At 37.9% G+C, this 21,204-nt stretch overlaps 1 protein-coding gene across 2 annotated transcripts in view; it reads left to right on the forward strand.

Moving 5' to 3' along the window:
* The window catches only part of usp43a (ubiquitin specific peptidase 43a), a 283,302-nt gene that overhangs the window by 132,554 nt on the left and 129,544 nt on the right, over nt 1–21,204 (forward strand). For both annotated transcript variants that reach the window (XM_061983704.1, XM_061983705.1), the window contains exons 4-5: nt 3,189–3,281; nt 17,986–18,121. In XM_061983704.1, coding sequence (XP_061839688.1) covers nt 3,189–3,281; nt 17,986–18,121 — 229 coding nt within the window. The remainder of the gene's footprint in view (nt 1–3,188; nt 3,282–17,985; nt 18,122–21,204) is intronic.

A 21,204-nucleotide genomic window follows, 5' to 3' on the forward strand; every position in this document is an offset into this window, starting at 1 on the left:
CTTTGCTGTCGTCCAGCATTCTGTTTTTCTTTACTTTGCAGCCAGTTCAGTTTTAGTTTTGCATAGCTTTCTCTAAGCTTTAATGCCTTTTCTTAGCGGCACTCGCCTTTTGTTTATTTTTGGTTTAAGCTTGAGATGTCCGATAATATCGACCTGCCGATATTATCGGCCGATAAATGCATTAAAATGTAATATCGGAAATTATCGGTATAGTTTTTTTTATTATCGGTATCGTTTATTTTTTATTTTTTTATTTTTTTTATTAAATTCACATAAAAAACACAAGATACACTTACATTTAGTGCACCAACCCAAAAAAACTTCCTCCCCCATTCACACTCATTCACACAAAAGGGTTGTTTCTTTCTGTTATTAATATTCTGGTTCCTACATTATATATCAATATATATCAATACAGTCTGCAAGGGATACAGTCCGTAAGCACACATGACTGTGCGTGCTGCTGGTCCACTAGTAGTACTAACATTTAACAGTTAATTTTACTAATTTTCATTAATTACTAGTTTCTATGTAACTGTTTTTATATTGTTTTACTTTCTTTTTTATTCAAGAAAATGTTTTTAATTTATTTATCTTATTTTATTTTATAAATTTTTTTTAAAAGTACCTTATCTTCACCATACCTGGTTGTCCAAATTAGGCATAATGATGTGTTAAGTCCACGACTGTATATATCGGTTGATATCGGTATCGGTTGATATCGGTATCGGTAATTAAAGAGTTGGACAATATCGAATATCGGCAAAAAGCCATTATCGGACATCCCTAGTTTGAGCATTAGATACCTTTTTACCTGCAAACCATTGTCGTCGTTCCCGACATCTACAAAGCAATTAGCTACGAGTACAGCTAAAAGTATTACATGGTTACTCTGCCAAGCTCTAGACAGCACAGACAATCAACGGCACATTTGCGGATTATAATTACTGGTTTGCAAAAAATATTTTTAACCCAATTACCGGTAGATGAAATTACATAAGCTCCCACGGCACACCAATCAATATCTCACGGTACACTATTGTGCCGTGGCACAGTGGTTGAAAAACACTGCATTAGGTGATATATTTCTGGCAGGTATCAGTATAGTGCACTAATGACACAATGGTGCAAAGTAGGGCTGGGCGATATATACCAAAAGTGATGTCTATTTTTAGGTTGAATGACGATATACGATATATACCAGTTGCTTTTTTTAATCATTTGTTTATTTAATTTTTGACATATACAGTCCAGAAATATAATTAAGGTAGGGCTGTCAAATGTTTAATCCCAATTAATCGCATTGTTCATAGTTAACTCAAAATTAATTGTGATTAATTGCAGATAGGTATATTTTTTCATCATTAATAAGTGTACCTTAGACTTAGACAAACTTTAATGATCCATCCATCCATCCATTTACTACCGCTTGTCCCTTATGGGGTCGCGGGGGGTGCTGTAGCCTATCTCAGCTGCCTTTGGGCAGAAAGCGGGGTACACCCTGGACAAGTCACCACTTCATCGCAGGGCCAACACAGATAGACAAACAACATTCACACACTAGGGCCAATTTAGTGTTGCCAATCAACCTATCCCCAGGTGCATGTTTTTGGCGGTGGGAGGAAGCCGGAGTACCCGGATGGACCCCACACAATCACTGGGAGAACATGCAAACTCCACACAGAAAGATCCCGAGCACGGGATTGAAGACTACTCAGGACCTTCGTATTGTGAGGCACATGCACGAACCTCTGTTCCACCGTGCTGCCCACTTTAATGATCCACAAGGGATATTGTTCCACATAGTAGCTCAGTTACAAAGGATGGAAAGGATAATGCACACAAGGGGCACAAAAAGAGGGCGAAAACAAAAGGTATAAAGTAGACTGAAAATGTACCATAGTAGTGATATAAAATATGCTGTGGCGGGGGTCAGCAACCCGCGGCTCAAGAGCCACATGCGGCTCTTCAGCGGCGTCCTTGTGACTCCATGGAAAAAATTTTTTAAATGTATGGAAATGGGAAAAAAAATGGGGTGAAAATATGTTTTTTTTTGTTGTAATATGGTTTCTGTAGGAGGACAAACACGACACACACTTTCGTAATTGTTAGAAATCCTACTTTTTAATAGGTTTGTGTTTATGCTTCACTGATGAGAGTATTTGGTGAGCGCCGTTTTGTCTTACTAATAATTCAGCGGCCCTTGAACTCACCATTGTGTGGACTGTAACTTAACAGTTTTACATGTATAACTTTCTCCGACGCTGCCTCAGAAAGACATGTTTTATGCCACTCCTTCTTTGTCTCATTTTGTCCACCAAATGTTTTATGCTGTGCGTGAATGCACAAAGGTGAGCTTTGTTAATATTATTGACTTGTTGGAGTGCTCATCAGGCATATTTGGTGACTGAATGGCTGCAAGCTAAGCGATGCTAACATGCTATTTAGGCTAGCTGTATGTACATATTGCATCATTATGCCTCATTTGCGGGGAAATTTGAGATCATTTAATTTCCTTTACTTATGTCATCTGTGTATTTAATTTGCATGTCTCATGACACATTATCTGTACAGTATGTAATATTGGCTGCATTTCTGATAGTTGTTTGTGTGCCATGTTGTTCCAGACCACAGCAAACATTACCCAGCTTGCAAAGATTGTAATAAATCCATTAGAAGAAGACAGCCTGCCATTTCCTTTAACTTGGACACACACACCTATACCTTTGGCCATTCTAAGACAGTCATTTCCAGGAGTTATCTCACCCTCTGAGAAGTGTTACCAATATTTTCCAATGTTGTAAAAATATGTAGAATAAATATTACATTTCAACGTCAGCCTGCGACACAAAGCAATTTTGATGGTAGGCTAATATAACTAATATAGACACTTACAGCATGTGTTGTCTTCATTATAACACTTATATAAGACTTTTAAAGTCATTTTGATAGTAGGCTGATAAGACACTTAGGTCATGTGTTGTCTTCATTATAACACTTATATAAGACTTTTAACTTTTTGCGGCACATCAAAAGATACCGGTATGGCGGCATTGTCTCAAATATATATCGCTTTCTAAAATATACTTGTATCAATTGTAATACCGGTATACTGCCCAGCCCTAGTGCAAAGGAAAATATGTAACAAGACTAAATTGTTTTTGCTGCCTCTTTTCTCTTCTCCCCAGGTCCTCTCTGACGTGTCCTCATTGCCTTAAGCAGAGCAACACCTTCGACCCTTTTTTATGTATCTCCCTGCCCATCCCTCTGCGACAAACCAGGTAATGCATGTAACATTTACACACACACAGTCAAAAAGCAACATTCATTTCCTATTAACAATTGTGTTGGAAATTATTTCCAGCCAGGAAAGGCGTAGGATTAAATAAACTCTGCTTCTTCCTACTCCTTTTCGGACATGTTAAAATGTCAAACTGTAAACATGTTCGAAACATTACTGTTTTTATATTTTAATATTTTATTTTATTACCGTATTTTCCAGACTATAGAGCACACCGGGATATAAGCCGCACCCAATAAACTTTAGAAGAAAAAATATACATATTAGTCGCACAGATATATACGCTGTGAAATTAGTTATTTACATACATCAATTGTTTCCAAATGGTGTCTGTAACACAGCAGTAAACAGCTAATCAAAGAAAACAGAAGTCATTGTCATGGACCCACTAGCTGTGGAAGCTAGATCTCCAATCAACTAAACAGACTCAATAACTGGTGAATTTACAGAATAATTTGTGAAACTGAAACAATACAAAGAGAATACCATTGTAAGTTAATAATACAAACCCCGTTTCCATATGAGTTTGGAAATTGTGTTAGATAGTTAATATAAACGGAATTCAATGATTTGCAAATCCTTTTCAACCCATATTCAATTGAATGCACTACAAAGACAAGATATTTGATGTTCAAACTCATAAACTTTATTTATTTTTTTGCAAATAACAATTAACTTAGAATTTCATGGCTGCAACACGTGCCAAAGTAGTTGGGAAAGGGCATGTTCACCACTGTGTTACATGGCCTTTCCTTTTAACAACACTCTGTAAACGTTTGGGAACTGAGAAGACACATTTTTTAAGCTTCTCAGGTGGAATTCTTTCCCATTTTTGCTTGATGTACAGCTTAAGTTGTTCGGGGGTCTCCGTTGTGGTGTTTTAGGCTTCATATTGCGCCACACATTTTCAATGGGAGACAGGTCTGGACTACAGGCAGGCCAGTCTAGTACCCGCACTCTTTTACTATGAAGCCACGTTGATGTAACACGTGGCTTGGCATTGTCTTGCTGAAATAAGCAGGGGCGTCCATGGTAACGTTGCTTGGATGGCAACATATGTTGCGCCAAAACCTGTATGTACCTTTCAGCATTAATGGTGCCTTCACAGATGTGTAAGTTACCCATGCCTCGGGCACTAATACACCACCATACCATCACAGATGCTGGCTTTTCAACTTTGCACCTATAACAATCCGGATGGTTCTTTTCCTCTTTGGTCCGGAGGACACGACGTCCACAGTTTCCAAAAACAATTTGAAATGTGGACTCGTCAGACCACAGAACACTTTTCCACTTTGTATCAGTCCATCTTAGATGAGCTCAGGCCCAGCAAAGCCGACGGCGTTTCTGGGTGTTGTTGATCAACGGTTTTCGCCTTGTATAGGAGAGTTTAACTTGCACTTACAGATGTAGCGACCACTGTAGTTACTGAAAGTGGGTTTCTGAAGTGTTCCTGAGCCCATGTGGTGATATCCCTTACACACTGATGTCACTTGTTGATGCAGTACAGCCTGAGGGATCCAAGGTCACGGGCTTAGCTGCTTACGTGCAGTGATTTCTCCAGATTCTCTGAACCCTTTGATGATATTACGGACCGTAGATGGTGAAATCTCTAAATTCCTTGCAATAGCTGGTTGAGAGGTTTTTCTTAAACTGTTCAACAATTTGCTCACGCATTTGTTGACAAAGTGGTGACCCTCGCCCCATCCTTGTTTGTGAATGACTGAGCATTTCATGGAAACTCCTTTTATACCCAATCATGGCACCCACCTGTTCCCAATTTGCCTGTTCACCTGTGGGATGTTCCAAATAAGTGTTTGATGAGCATTCCTCAACTTTATCAGTATTTATTGCCACCTTTCCCAACTTCTTTGCCACGTGTTGCTGGCATCAAATTCTAAAGTTAATGATTATTTGCACAAAAAAAAAAGTTTATCAGTTTGAACATCAAATATGTTGTCTTTGACCCATATTCAACTGAATATGGGTTGAAAAGGATTTGCAAATCATTGTATTCCGTTTATATTTACATCTAACACAATTTCCCAACTCATATGGAAACAGGGTTTGTACTAACACAGACGCTCATAAACGGTGTCTGCATATTAGTTAATGCTAACGACGCCAGCTTCATTAATTATGATAGCACGTACAAATATGCATGAAAACACTCCTACAGACATCACACATGGGAGGATTTAGTAAGAATTGTTTCAGTCAAACTGTGAAACTTACAAACGTTGCTTGGATTGATGAATGATGAATCCTCTCAAGCAGAAACGATATGGATGGTTTTACTTTCGGTTTAAGGCAAACCAGTAGGTACATTTTCAACTCGTCCAAAAAAATAGCGCCATACCATACCAACTTTATTTAGAAAACCCTTTATAGACAAGCACAGTTGAAAAACAAAGGGCTTTACACCACAAAGAAATAGAGGCAAAGGACAGACTAAAAAATAACATTTAAAACAGAAATAAAAATACACATTTAAAAAGCAAATATAAATTACCCTAAGAACAGTTTGTTAGATGAAAACAGTTTAAAAAATAAAAACAGTTCAAAAAGTTAAAAGCTGAAAACAGTTCAGAGTCTCATGCTGGGTTAAAAGCCAGTGAATAAAAATGGGTTTTAAGAAGGGTCTTAAAAATAGCCAAAGAAGAGGCCTGTCTCACATAGAGAGGGAGATCGTTCCAGAGTTTGGGACCCGCAACAGATAGCACAAACAATAGCACACCACCTCAGTCCTCAGCTTGGATTTATTGAAAACAACATTAATGAACACGAAAAATTATGAAAATTAGCGGTAAAATAAAATAAATTAGTCGCACCCGTTATGCCTTGGCGAGAAGTGCAGATGGGGGACGATTGACACAGGCTTTATTTTAGCAGTTTCTTAGAACTCTCTTTAGACAGAGTGATTAAACAAATGGCTACAAACTCTATACTTGATACACTAGAGTAAAAAAAGAAACATAGCACAGGGCATAAAACAATAAACGGAAAATCACTCTAGAGGGAGGAAAAAGGCAATAGCAAAATTCTCCACTGATCTAATAACAAAAAAAAAAAAACAATCTACGATTAGCTACACAAAAGGAAAATCGCTCATGAAGAGGAGGAGACAAGAAGCTATAAACAGAAAGTACGCTATAAAGAGCTAAGAAAACTACTAATTAAAGCGCTCCAAGAGGAGGGAAAAAAGGAAGGCAAAGCACTATGAAATGAGCTAAAAAAAAACTGACCAAAAAACTTCAGCAAATCAAAATCACTCTTCTTCAGAGGGTATAAAGAAATCAAGGAATAAGGCGAGGCAATACTTAACAACTTGGGACAAGACTGTGGAAGATGGCTGGAGGTACACGACGAGGCGATGTACTCTGGCAACAAGACAGGGGAAGACGAGAACTATATACACACACACGAGGGAGGGTGACACAGGTGGGCACAATCAGGCAATCAAGAAAGACATCAGACCAGTGACACAGGAGGAAGGGCAAGTGGCCTGAAACGAGAGGAAGATTAGACTTTCAACATAAAACAGGAAGTTTGCCAGAAAACCCCAAAACAGGACTTCCCTCAGCGCGGTGTGACAGCACCGTTTTATAAGTCGCAGGGTTCAACTAATTGTTTGTTGTTTTGTGTTGGGTTTCTTTTTCTCCTATTTTTGACATGTCCAAAATTAATATTTACAAAAAGATATATATGTATGACAGATGATTTGCATAATATTTTGTTATAACTTATCATAATATAGGGCTGCAGCTGTAGATTATTTTAGAAATAGAACAATCCATTAATTGATGTGTTCGATTAATCCAGTAATCAAGTAAAACACACTTTCTCGCCTCAATGCATCTTTTGGGGAAAATTGTTTTTTTAATGGGCGACATAAAGAACAAAGCTCAAATTTCTGATAAAGTATGATAAATTGAGTGACAATGTATTTAACAATTTAAAACACACACACTTGAAAAGGTATTCATTGGAGGAGTGGTGTGTGGTTTTTGAACAAACTCGTTAAAAATAACATACAAGCTGTAGATGCTATGCTGCTAACATGTCCTCACATGTGTTTTAATACCGTTTTTGTTATGCAAGTCAAACACAAAATGGTGTATGCTACTGATGTAGACTTTTAACTTGTTTCTGCTTGTTGCATGATGCTTTCTGGTAACGTGCTGCATCATTGATGTAGTGACATTGCAAAATGGCAGCTCTGTTTGACAGTGCAATAATTTCACCCAGATGTCTGTACTTTTCAGTTTTAAATTATCGCAAAACATTTTGAGAGTTTCTCCTGTCTTCTTTGGGCCCTTTGCTTTCTTTCTCCCTCTTCTATGAGCCATCGCTCACCACACTTCACTTTCCCCGCCACACACACAGGCCACATCACCTGCAGTGCGACCGACATCACCGTAGGTTCACCGCTCTATTTGAGCAGTCTTGCGGAGGGATGATACTCGAAACCGATTTTCCTGGTTGTTCGATAAGAAAAGAACCGAGTCCTGGGACTCGAATCCCTTTTTGAGAACCAGTACCCGTTATCAAGACCATTATAGTAAAGAAAAAGAGTTGGTTCTTTATTCGAATCCCTCGGAACGAATCCCGTCCCGACCAGAAATGCCCCGTGTTACATCACAAGAAATGACGTCACGTAGCTCAGTGATTAGGCGCAGATAGCGAAAGCAGGAAAAAAATGGACTGTAAAAAGCGCTCCAAGGTGTAATAAAGTTCAAAACAAAAGGTATAATCCAATGAATAACTTTACTGAGAGATTTGAGCAGGGTACAAACACATGACGAACACTTTCACGACCAACCGGAAACATAGCAACCAGGCTAGCAACGCACCTCCTTTACGGCAGCTGTCGCAACGTTCTTAAAGCAACCGCAGCACATACATATATATACAACATATCTCCCTTTTCTAACTTTTGTTTTTCTTTCCTTGTAAACAAAACAAAATCACACTGTATATGTGTTGTCTGTCTAATTATAAATAATGCAGACGAGGCGTGTTGGCTGAGTTTTTGACGTTTACTTCCACAGCGTGCTCATAACCTCATTCTTAGCTACCGGGTGGCGACATGCAACAACACTTTTCGGGGATACCACGCATGCTCTGCACTCCCGTTGCATGCTGGGTAGTGTAGTTGTTATATTCCCTAGCTCATAACATCTTTCCCCCTATAAAGAAATAATGTTAACTCATTAAAGTGTATTTCTTTTTTTAGCTTTAACTTTTCATTTTTTTAGCATTGTAACCACATTTGCAAACAACTTTTCTCTTCATAGAATTTTCTTTCGATAAAGAAATAAAGTGCAAAAATGTCAAAGCAGCATAACAAACAGTTATGTCAAATAGCAGCAGAAGTGCACTTTTTGGAAAGCTGTATTATTTTCAGTTTTGTGCCCAAGGGACTGATTTTATTTAACACTATATTATTATTTATACACCTGTAGTGATCACAGAGACAGGTTGTTTTTGTGTTACTGTATATATTTGTTTTTCTGAAAAATCCCACTTAATATACTTTGGGTAACAACAGTCAATATTTATTTTATTTATTTTATTTTTTTAGGGGGGTAACAGTCAATATTTATTTATTTATTAGATTTAATTTTTTTCTTATATAATAAAAGTGAGCTTTTGTTAAACCAAATATTGTGTGTTTTTTTTCCATATACAACAACCTATCTGGACTCGATAAGAGAATCGATAAGGAATCGGTTTGATAAGAGGATTCAATAATAAGCTCGAACTTGATAATTTATCAAACATCATCCCTAGTCTCGCGTAAACAATGGCCACATATTTTAAGTTCCAAGCAACAAAATACAAATCAAAGGTTTTTAATTTTTTTTATATTTAAATCAATCAATATAATTAATAAATCGCTGCAGCCGTTGCAGTTTTTACTGACTTTTGTATAATTATTTACGGTTGAAAGAACTAAAAATTTTAATGTATTAGGGAAATGTTTCATCAAGCTGAGTTTTTAAGGACATGCATACATTAGAATAAATGTGACTATTTAGTCTTTCACCCAGAAAGTGTTAGTTGGGAAAAGTTGAACTAAACAAGAAGCTGCATGTTATCAATGACAGTACAACATTGAAGAGAAAGATAAAGCGTGAAATGGAATGAGGAAAATGAGTTGCAAACAATCAGAAAGGCCTGCCAATTCAAGTAGTTGTGTTGTTTAATCGTTTTGCATAATTGTGAACACAGTTTTAATTGAAAACGGATAAAATGTAGACTGTTGGGGGCATTAGTTCGAATGACAACATTTGGAGTCTGCTAAAAGTGTCTCAGAGTGGAGCTTTTGAAAAAGACATTACTATTATCATGTGAGTGCTGGAAATAGTCTGGCAGCGCTGAATTCACATCTGTGTGTTTACTTCCCTAACATTGTGTACATTTACTACGCCACAATTGTGTTTTCAGACTTTTTGCATGCCCTTGTTTGAACAGGGATCCTTTTGGTAACGTTGGCATTATTTTTTTAAATGTACTAGGTTGTCGTTTCGTAAGACCGTCTCATTAATGCAGTGAAATTCTTGCTGATTCCCAGCATTCTCTTGTGCAGGTGGTCCCTTTCGTTACACAAAACACTGTGAGCGTGCATCAAAACACACAAACTTGTGTCATTGCGCATTACTGCCACAGTCCCGAGAGATCAAGCATGAGCGGGCTGGCAGCAGGACGTTGACGCCTGTGTGTTGCAGATAATAATGCCAATAGCTGCATGGGCGTTTAATAACATAAACACTGTGTTTAAAGGAGAACATTATCACAATTTCAGAAGGGTTAAAACCATTAAAAATCAGTTTCCAGTGGCTTATTTTATTTTTCGAAGTTTTTTTCAAAATTTTACCCATCACGCAATATCCCTAAAAAAAGCTTCAAAGTGCCTGATTTTAACCATCGTTATAAACACCCGTCCATTTTCCTGTGACGTCACATAGTGAAGCCAACACAAACAAACATGGCGGAAAGAACAGCAAGCTATAGCGACATTAGCTCGGATTCAGACTCGGATTTCAGCGGCTTAAGCGATTCAACAGATTACGCATGTATTGAAACGGATGGTTGTAGTGTGGAGGCAGGTAGCGAAAACGAAATTGAAGAAGAAACTGAAGCTATTGAGCCATATCGGTTTGAACCGTATGCAAGGGAAACCGACGAAAACGACACGACAGCCACCGACACGGGAGAAAGCGAGGACGAATTCGGCGATCGCCTTCTAAACAACGATTGGTACGTGTTTGTTTGGCATTAAAGGAAACTAACAACTATGAACTAGGTTTACAGCATATAAAATACATTTGGCAACAACATGCACTTCGAGAGTGCAGACAGCCCAGTTTTCATCAATTAATATATTCTGTAGACATACCCTCATCCGCTCTCTTTTCCTGGGGGTCTGGCGGCAGATTTCTTTGACTTTATCGTTGGAAATGCATCTGCTTTGAGTGTCGCAGGATATCCACACATTCTTGCCATCTCTGTCGTAGCATAGCTTTCGTCGGTAAAGTGTGCGGAACAAACGTCCAATTTCTTGCCACTTTTGCATCTTTGGGCCACTGGTGCAACTTGAATCCGTCCCTGTTCGTGTTGTTACACCCTCCGACAACACACCGACGAGGCATGATGTCTCCAAGGTACGGAAAACAGTTGAAAAAACGGAAAATAACAGAGCTGATTTGACTCGGTGTTTGTAATGTGTTTGAGAAAATGGCGGATTGCTTCCCGATGTGACGTCACATTGTGACGTCATCGCTCCGAGAGCGAATAATAGAAAGGCGTTTAATTCGCCAAAATTCACCCTTTTAGAGTTTGGAAATCGGTTAAAAAAATATATGTTCTTTTTTCTGCAACATCAAGGTATATATTGACGCTTACTGGTGATAATGTTCCCCTTTAAAGCAGACATTCATACACAGTAAACAGAGCTAGTGCTGGACCACATTCTCTTGTAGGACTACATTATTCCTCAAGACATCGGATTTGTTCATATTTCAAAATAATGTTTCCCACCCATGCCCCGTGCTTGTTGAATTATTCATAAAGGTGTGAAAATAAGCGAACAATATAAGCCATGTAAAAGTCTTGCTACACATGCTCAGGGTTCGTACGGGTGCTTAGAAACCTTGAAAATGCTTGGATTTCAATGTTGTGTTTTCAAGGTTTGAAAAATGGTTGAATTTTGGGTGAAGTGCTTGTAAATGCTTGGAAATGTTCATCACATTTCTCGGTAGTCTGACTAAAATGGCTAATTATAAAATGGAACCAAATAAAATAAGTTTCCTTAAAAATGAAAGCTACACGCTTGATCTGTTGGCTTTGCACGAGCCCTTACATTAGGTTGTTGTCATGTATATACGGCTCTGTGTCGCCCCCAAGAGGACAGTGGTGCGTCGGTCCATCATGCCGGGAGGTTGTCGTTTTAATGAACATGAACAAATGAACAATATATTTTCCTTTAATTTGTTATCCTTATATTAATGTGGAACAGTTTTGTTAATAAAATTGACATTTTGAGGGTGCGTGTATTTACATCACATTATGCAGTTTACAAGCACAAATACGGTGTGAATCAATCCGTGCTGTTCGATGTCAATAAGTGCTGTAAGGAAGAAAAACAACAAGAACTTAGAAAAACAACACAAATGGAGACACGTTTGCAAACACCAATGACATCGAATAGTCTACAGCAGGGGTCACCAACCTTTTTGAAACCAAGAGCTACTTCTTGGGTACTGATTAATGCGAAGGGCTGCCAGTTTGATACACACTTAAATAAATTGCCAGAAATAGCCAATTTGCTCAATTTACCTTTAACTCTATGTTATTATTAATAATTAATGATATTTATCTTTGTGGAAACACTGATCACCTTAATGATTTCTCACAATAAATATATATAGAAACAGATAAATATCAATATGCAACACTTTATTTTTATATTTTCTCTAAGTGCACATTTTTCAAATTGAACATTTTCAAATGATCACTTCTAAGACAGTCTTGTGAAATTACAATATCCCATTTTGACTAGCTAGCCACTAACATTTTTTAACAAATCATGAATTACTTTGCACCATGTTTGTACAAATAATAACTCATGTAAAATACAAAAGTCAACTCTCAAATTTTTAAATAAATCATGTCACACTTTGAACTGGACACCAAATCTGTTATCTGTTCTTTGTCAGTTAGTGAAAACCAAGTCTTTGAAATATTTTCTTGGATTTTCAAATTCTATTTGAGTTTTGTCTCTCTTAGAACTAAAAATGTCGAGTAAAGCGAGACCAGCTTGCTAGTAAATAAATAAAATGTAAAAAAAATAGAGGCAGCTCACTGGTAAGTGCTGCTATTTGAGTTATTTTTAGAACAGGCCAGCGGGCTACTCATCTGGTCTTTACGGGCGACCTGGTGCCCGCGGGCACCGCGTTGGTGACCCCTGTTCTACAGAAACACTGCTTCATTTTCTATGCCCCATTCAGTTAATGATAACTGCTGGTTCAATGCTAGTCTTAGGGTTTTGCAGATTTTCCGTATTTTTCCTACACACAGCATTTGGTGACCTCAAACAACAAGGCTATGGATTGATTCACACTGGTGTTCGCCTTTTGAAGGGTACTGGAAAAACTGGAAAATTGATACCATACCATAACATACCAACTTTATTTATAAAGACCTTTAAAAACAACCACAGTTGAACAAAAGGCTGTACACCACAAAGAAATACAGACAAAGGACGGACTAAAAAATAACATTTAAAATAGAGGTAAAATACACTTTGAAAAAGCAAATACAAATTATCCTAAGAACAATTTGTTAGATAAAAAGTTAAAAACAGTTTAAAGTCTCATGATGGGTTTAAAGGCCAGGGAATAAAAATGGGTTTTAAGAAGGTTCTTAAAAGTAGCCAAAGAAGGGGCCTGTCTCACATGGAGAGGGATCTTGAAAGTTCTTAAAAAGTGCTTGTACGAACCCTGCATGCTGAGGTGTAACGTGACAGTTTGACCATCAGGTTTTCGTGCTACAGTGTATCCGGAAAGTATTCACAGTGCTTCCCTTTTTCCACATTTTGTTTTGTTACTGTCATGTCTGTATTATCATGTTTTGTTTTAAGTCATGTTTTGTTTAGTTTCTGTCTTTTCACTCCCTTGTCTGGTCACCATAGCAACCATTAGTTTTCACCTGTCACGTCGCGCACCTGTTTCACGTCTTGAGTCACGCACCTGTTTTCGTTAATCATGTCTGTAGTATTTAAGTTCAGTGTTTTTCAGTTTGTCTTTCTGACGACCTCACATCACATTTATGCTCTGTCCATTGTTTCATGTCGATGTTCACGCTGCTTCATGTCCCTTGTCAAAGTAAGTTTTGGTTCCATGTTTATAGTCTTTTTGTTTTTCATAGTTTGTTCTACGCCATTGTGCGCGCTTTCATTTATTCCTTTTTTTTGATAAATAATAAATAAATCATGTACCTCCATTCCCGTCTCGCCCGAGCCAACTTTCCGTTGCATCCCGGAAAAGCAAACTCCCAAGATCAAGTCTTGACAGTTACATCATGATTTTAAAAATGGAATAAATTAATTTCAAAATTCCACACACAATACCTCATAATGACAATGTGAAAAGGCTTTTTTTTATTTTGCAAATCACATGTATTAGCATAGTAAATATTTACAGCCTTTGCTCAATTCGTTGTTGATGCACCTTTGGCAGAAATTACAGCCTCAAGTCTTTTTAAACACGATGTCACAAGTTTGGCACACCAGGCCCCATCAGGTTGGATGTGAAGTGTTGTCTCTGTACATTGCTGCATTCATCTTAATCTAGTCTGGGAGGTGACCAAGAACCTGACGGTCACTCTATCAGAGCTACAGTATTCTTCTTTGGAGAGAGGAGAACCTTCCAGAAGGACAACCATCTCTGCAACATTCCACTAATCAGGTCTATATGGTAGAGTGAACAGACAGAAACCATTTCTTAGTAAAAAAATTTTTTTACCAAAATACACCTGAAAGACTCTCAGACCATTCATTTATTCTTTTTCTACCGCTTGTCCCTTTCGGAGTCACGGGGAATGCTGGAGCCTATCCCATGAGAAACAAAATTCTGGTCTGATGAGACAAAGATTGAAGTCTTTGGTCTGAATGCCAGGCATCACGTTTGGAGGAAATGTGGCACCGCTCATCACCAGGCCAATACCATCCCTACAGAAACTGGGAGACTTGTCAGGATAGAGGGAAAGATGAATGCAGAAATGTACAGAGACATCCTGGTTAAAAATCAATGCGCCTCACCCAACCTGGTGGAGCACGAGAGGTGCTGCAAAGGGGAATAGGGCGAAACTGCCCAAAGATAGGTGTGCCAAGCTTGTGGCATCGTATTCAAAAATATTTGAGGCTGTAATTGCTGCCAAGGGTGCATCAACAAAGTATTGAGCTGTGGACACTTCTGTACATGTGATTTTCTTATTTTAAATACTCTTGCAAAATATCTTCAAAAAAAAACTTTCACATTGTTATTATCGGGTATTGTCTGTAGAATTTTGCAGACAAAAATGAATGGATGAAAGTGAAGCTGTCTGTTTGAGGCATATTTAAACAACTAAAATGTGGGTTGGCTTCTAACTTATGTTAGACCAGGAGTTTTGTGACATTTCCCTTATACATAAAACAGCTTCTACCTTACATGATCCCCACTACAAACCAATAAACAGACTCTCTGTGGCCTTTTGTTCTTTAGAAGTTTTCTGTTTACTCCAGATTTTTGAATATAAGAATACATCAATTTTGCCTTGAATTATAAGCACACTTTTTTTCTGAAGCTGTTAAAATGTGGAGGTTCCACTGTAGCTGCCTATGAAACATGGACGACATCTTCAGGAAGACATTATGTGTAAAATGTATAGGACTGTCAAAGTTAATGCACACAATTAATCACAAAAAATATTGCATCATATTAGTATATAGGCAGACTAACCACACCATTTATTTTGGTGCGCTTGCTGTAAAATTTCTCTTCAAAATACACTCTGATGGGACTTTACATAAAAGCAAGGAATTGTGTGTCTATTAATGTACATAAACACCTTATATGCAATATTATTGCAGAATTGTCCAAATCCGCCACATCATTGAATGTGACCTGTCAAAGGCTGCAAATAATAAAGCATTTTTGGGCTAAATGTAGTTGTTTCAATGTTGACAGAATTCTACAAGTTGATGTTTTCTGATTATGCAATAAGATGTTCAGAGTATTTTAAATGTTTTTGGTTATCAAAAATCAAAACTTAGGTATCTGCTTGTCACCTGACTAACGATTTAAAACAAGTTATCCATCAATCTGTTAGTAAAAAATATTATGACCATAAACAGTTGCCTATACAAATTGTGTAACGAGGCTGTTACACGTTTATATTCATGTATATTCACTGTTACAAACGGCCCTCTTAGGGAAGCCATATGTGCGATGTGGCCTTCAATAAAAATTAGTCTGACACCCCTGCCATACTGTTGCCAAGTTTTAAGCAAATAACCAGCATTACAATCAACACTGAAGTCTTTTTTTTTTAAAGTTAATCATTTGACAGCACTGAAAATGAATGAGTTTGTGTAGTATCATAATCTTACTTTATACTCAGTTTATGCTATAGTATAAACCAGGGGTCGGCAACCCGCGGCTCTAGCGCCGCATGCGGCTCTTTAGCGCCGCCCTAGTGGCTCTCTGGAGCTTTTTCAAAAATGTATGAAAAATGGAAAAAGATGAGGGGAAAAAAATCTATTTTTTGTTTTAATATGGTTTCTGTAGGAGGACAAACATGACACAAACCTCCCCAATTGTTACAAAGCACACTGTTTATATTAAACTGATTCGAGTATTTGGTGAGCGCCGTTTTGTCCTACTAATTTTGGCGGTCCTTGAACTCACCGTAGTTTGTTTACATGTATAACTTTCTAGGACGTGTTTTATGCCACTTCTTTTTCTGTCTCATTTTGTCCACCAAACCTTTAAGGTTGTGGATGAAAGATGAGTTTTGTTGATGTTATTGACTTATTGACTAATCAGACATATTTGGTCACTGCATGACTGCAAGCTAATCGATGCTAACAGGCTATTTAGGCTAGCTATATGTACATATTGCATCATTATGCCTCATTTGTAGCTATATTTAAGGTCATTTAGTTTCCTTTAAGTCCTCTTAATTCGATATATATCTCATGACACACTATCTGTATGTAATATGGCTTTTAATTTTTTGCAGCTCCAGACAGATTTGTTTTTGTATGTTTGGTCCAATATGGCTCTTTCAACATTTCGGGTTGCCGACCCCTGGTATAAACCAACACAATTGGTTTCTATTTGTATTTCCTATCACTATTTCTCATAGCGCTTTTATCTCGATCATCTCTTACATGATGAATACTGCTCCTCAGACTCCATGCAAACTGCTAATACAGTATACAGTAGGAAGGGGATTCATTTGTCGCGGTTTACCTGACACATAAAACAAATGACAAATGGGGGGGTGGGTGGGGGGGGGGGGGGTGCACTATCCCCACCACATACTTCATAGTGAAATTGTGTTGATGCCAAATGGTAAATGCAGCAACATACAAAGTCAACAGGTATAGATTTTCCTTTGTCCCACTGGCAATCTAAGCAAACAGAAAACTACTGTAATAACCGGATGCAATAATAAGGAGTGCAATATTGGGATAGTGCAATACGGGAGGTGTGCAATACGGGGGGGAAGAGTAATGTGTGATCTCATAACTAACTGATATACCTGCGCACTGTTCACTGTCGTCACTGTATTGTCGCATGAACTGTATGTATGTAAAACGCTGTGTCTTGATGTCCAAGACAAATTTCTCCTCGGAGACAATAAAACTAATTATTATTATTATTATTATTATCATTATTATTATTATTAAGACGCCAGATGACAGTAGAGTGTTGAATATCTTTAAACGTGTTTTGTGGCAATTCCAACTTTGACCACAGCGTCAGTTGCTATGTAGAGTGGCACTTTCCATCATTTTCAGTAGACTGCGTTGCACAATGATTAACCCCCCCACCTTCCTCTCACGGGAGCACTGTGCTGTGCTGCCAAGAGTAATGCACAAAATACAGTAAAAAACATGACATTTTAGCTATTGCTTTATTGTCTGCGATCTAACTTTTTGTGGACATTTTCTCTCTCTCTCTTTTTTGTAAATGTCTATGTTTTTCATATTTAAATGTACTGTCCTGTAAATGTCTCAGAACAAAGAGGATTTTACGACAATTTGCATCAGTGTAGTACACACACACAAACAACAGATTAGATTATCCATACTTGCCAAATTGGATTTTATACAACAGCCCCCAATCCCTGCCCCCAAAAAAGGTTGGATATTAAAATGTGCGTCAGTGCATGTCGTCCTTATTTTACATGCAGCTTTTCAGCTAAATTAAATACATTTTCCAAAATAATTTATGTACCATTCCGGCATTCTCTGCCACTTATCCTGTGGAGGGTCGCGGCTCCAAGTCCATCCATCCATCCATTTTCTACCACTTGTCCCTTTAATCCAATTCTTCTCTCTTTTTGTCTGCAGTTCTACAATATGTGCACAGCAACACTGATAATATGTGTATGCATGCATGTGTTTGCAGGTCCATGTGTGTAACGTTGGTGTTCAGCACCAAGGGTCAAAGGTATCTGCGGGTGGGCCTCGCTGTGCCTCTTTATGGTTCCTTGTCCACCTTAAGGGCCATGGTGGCTGAGGAGGGCGGCATCACTCCGGAGCAGGTACATACTCACACTCGTGTTCCTCTACTGTATTTAGCCTGGAAATAATGCAAGTCCACCAACTTTAAAGGCAGGCATTATGTAGCGCGCTGACCTTAGATAGAAGCTCGCACGCTGTGTTGATTGCACACTGGCTGGGTGAAAAAGGGAGAAAATCATCTTTGTCGTTGCCATGACGACACTAGATCACCTTGATTAGTTGTGGACCATCCAGGACAGCTTTTATGTCGTGTTACTGCTAGCGTCAATCCTCACATTACTCTCAAGCAGTGGTTCTCAAACGTTTTTTTCAGTAAGTACCACCCCAGAAAATACTTGGCTCTCCAAGTACCACCATAATAACCAACATTAAAATACAGTAGTACAGTAGCGCTAAGTATTCACTAAAAACAAGGCTTTACAAAAAAGTATTTTAAATATTTTTGGCCACTGTGGCATTACACACAGTTTGAACAGTAACACTGTGTTTGAATTTAGGAAAATAAAACACTGTACTTTAATCAAGTGATTATTTGGCATCTGCCCTTACCAGATTTTGACAATCACTGCTCTAAAGCAGTGGTTCTCAAATGGGGGTACGCGTACCCCTGGGGGTACTTGAAAGTATGCCAAGGGGTACGTGAGATTTTTTTTTTAAATATTCTAAAAATAGCAACAATTCAAAAATCCTTTATAAATATATTTATTGAATAATACTTCAACAAAATATCAATGTAAGTTCATAAACTGAACATCAAATCAAGTAGGCTATTCCATTCATTACAATGCAACAATGCAATATTCAGTGTTGACAGCTAGGTTTTTTGTGGACATGTTCCAGAAATATTGATGTTAAAGATTTTTTTTTTTTTGAAGAAATGTTTAGAGTTAAATTCATCAATCCAGATGGATCTCTATTACAATCCCCAAAGAGGGCACTTTAAGTTGATGATTACTTCTATGTGTAGAAATCTTTATTTATAATTGAACCACTTGTTTATTTTTCAACAAGTTTTTAGTTATTTTTATCATTTTTTCCAAATAGTTCAAGAAAGACCACTACAAATGAGCAATATTTTGCACTGTTATACAAGTTAATAAATCAGAAACTGATAACATAGTGCTGTATTTTACTTTTATCTCTTTTTTTCAACCAAAAATGCTTTGCTCTGATTAGGGGGTACTTGAATTAAAAAAATGTTCACAGGGGGTACATCACTGAAAAAAGGTTGAGAACCACTGCTCTAAAGGGCTGTGTGCAGTGTTCAAATAATTACACATTAGCCACTGACGATTTGTATTAGCCATCAGGGCTTTATAAATAAATATAAGAGGAACTGCACTTTAAAAAAAAAATGTTGCCTATCATTCACAATACTTATGTTAGACAAGAACACAGATATTTTTCTTTTTTCATGCAATCTAATTCGTAAATAAACATAAGCAAAAGTCAGCTAACAATGGAGGTATTGGGAGTCACTGCATTCCACCTATAAAGCGGTCTAAAAACATCCATAAACCTCCATCAAGTTTTTTTTATACACACTGTAAGTATATACCGTATTTTCCGCACTATAAGGCGCACCGGATTATAAGGCGCACCTTCAATGAATGGCATATTTCAAAACTTTGTTCATATATAAGGCGCACCTATGCATCCATTAGATGGAGCTGCGCTAAAGGGAATGTCAACAAAACAGTCAGATAGGTCAGTCAAACTTTATTTATGGTGTTTTGTTTATCTTTTAACAACAGCAAGGTATAACATGTAGTGCAACATTTATATCACATAGTGGAGGAGAACTTTTCCCTGATTCAATAACACTTAAAAAACAGTGATACTGTTACGGTAAATCAAACGTTCGTGCAATCACAATATAGTAACACTCGAAATAGTGCAGAGCAATAACAATATATCAATAACTCAACGTTGCTCAAACGTTAATGTCACACAACACAACACACAAAATAAACATGTAAAGCTCACTTTATGAAGTTATTCCTCATCCACGAATCCCTCGAATTCTTCTTCTTCAGTGTCCGAATTAAACAGTTGGGCGGATACGGCATCGTCGAAGTCGACATTAATGGAGTCAGTGTCGCTGCTGCTCTATTCCCGTGTTCTACTGCGTGACTGATCGTCTTAAGTTTAAACTCTGCGTCGTAAGCGTGTCTCTTAATAGGAGCCATTTTGGGGTATTTACATAAACACACAAATGGAAATGAAACGGCATGCCTCGCGCAGTCATATATCCCAGCATGCACCGCGCCTTTCTTCTTCTTCTACGGGGGCGGCTGGTTACCGGGGAAAAAGAAGTTGGCGGCTGCTTACCGTAGTTGCGAGACCTAAACTTTATGAAAATGAAGTTTAGGTTTGTTGTGGCTCAATATTGGTCCATATATAAGGCGCACCGGATTATAAGGCGCACTGTCAGCTTTTGAGAAAATTGGAGGTTTTTAGGTGCGCCTTATAGTGCAGAAAATACGGTATGTAATGTAATATTTTCATATTTTACCTAATTTTAGGCATATTGGGGCATATTAGTTTCACAGACTTACCACAGCGTTCACTTTTCCCTTCAACAACAACAACCCGACTACTCATGGCAGACTTGGCGAGAGACATCAGAGACTACTTTGAGACAAATGGTGATTCAGGGCCGTATATTTTTTAATATAAGGAGGATGAGCTAATCATTTCCAGCTTTAGTGAAACACTAAGAATCATGTAACAGTATTGCTAAGTGATATACAAACTATGAACATAGTAAAACCATCACTTACTGTAGAATGTCTGCTCTCACTGGGATGCCGACTGATAGGATGTTCATATCTTCCCTTTTAGATGAAGAATTAATCATAATTCACTCGGAGGTTAAAAAAAAAAGGAGCCGTCGCCGTGTATAAGTTGAATGTCAAAGTTCACCAACTTCTCTGCTTATGGCCACAACCTTCTACTATCCAGGTGAGAGGCATGATTTGTAATCTGGAATTACCTTTCACCAACTCAGAGGCGATGCAGCAGCTCACCGGGTCATTATGTCAATAGAGCAGCATACGCCAGTTAGCTCTCTGTGATCATGGCAACACCAAAAATAGTTTGT

This window comes from Nerophis lumbriciformis, linkage group LG25 (genome assembly GCF_033978685.3).
Source record: "Nerophis lumbriciformis linkage group LG25, RoL_Nlum_v2.1, whole genome shotgun sequence".
NCBI classification, from domain to species: Eukaryota; Metazoa; Chordata; class Actinopteri; order Syngnathiformes; family Syngnathidae; genus Nerophis; species Nerophis lumbriciformis.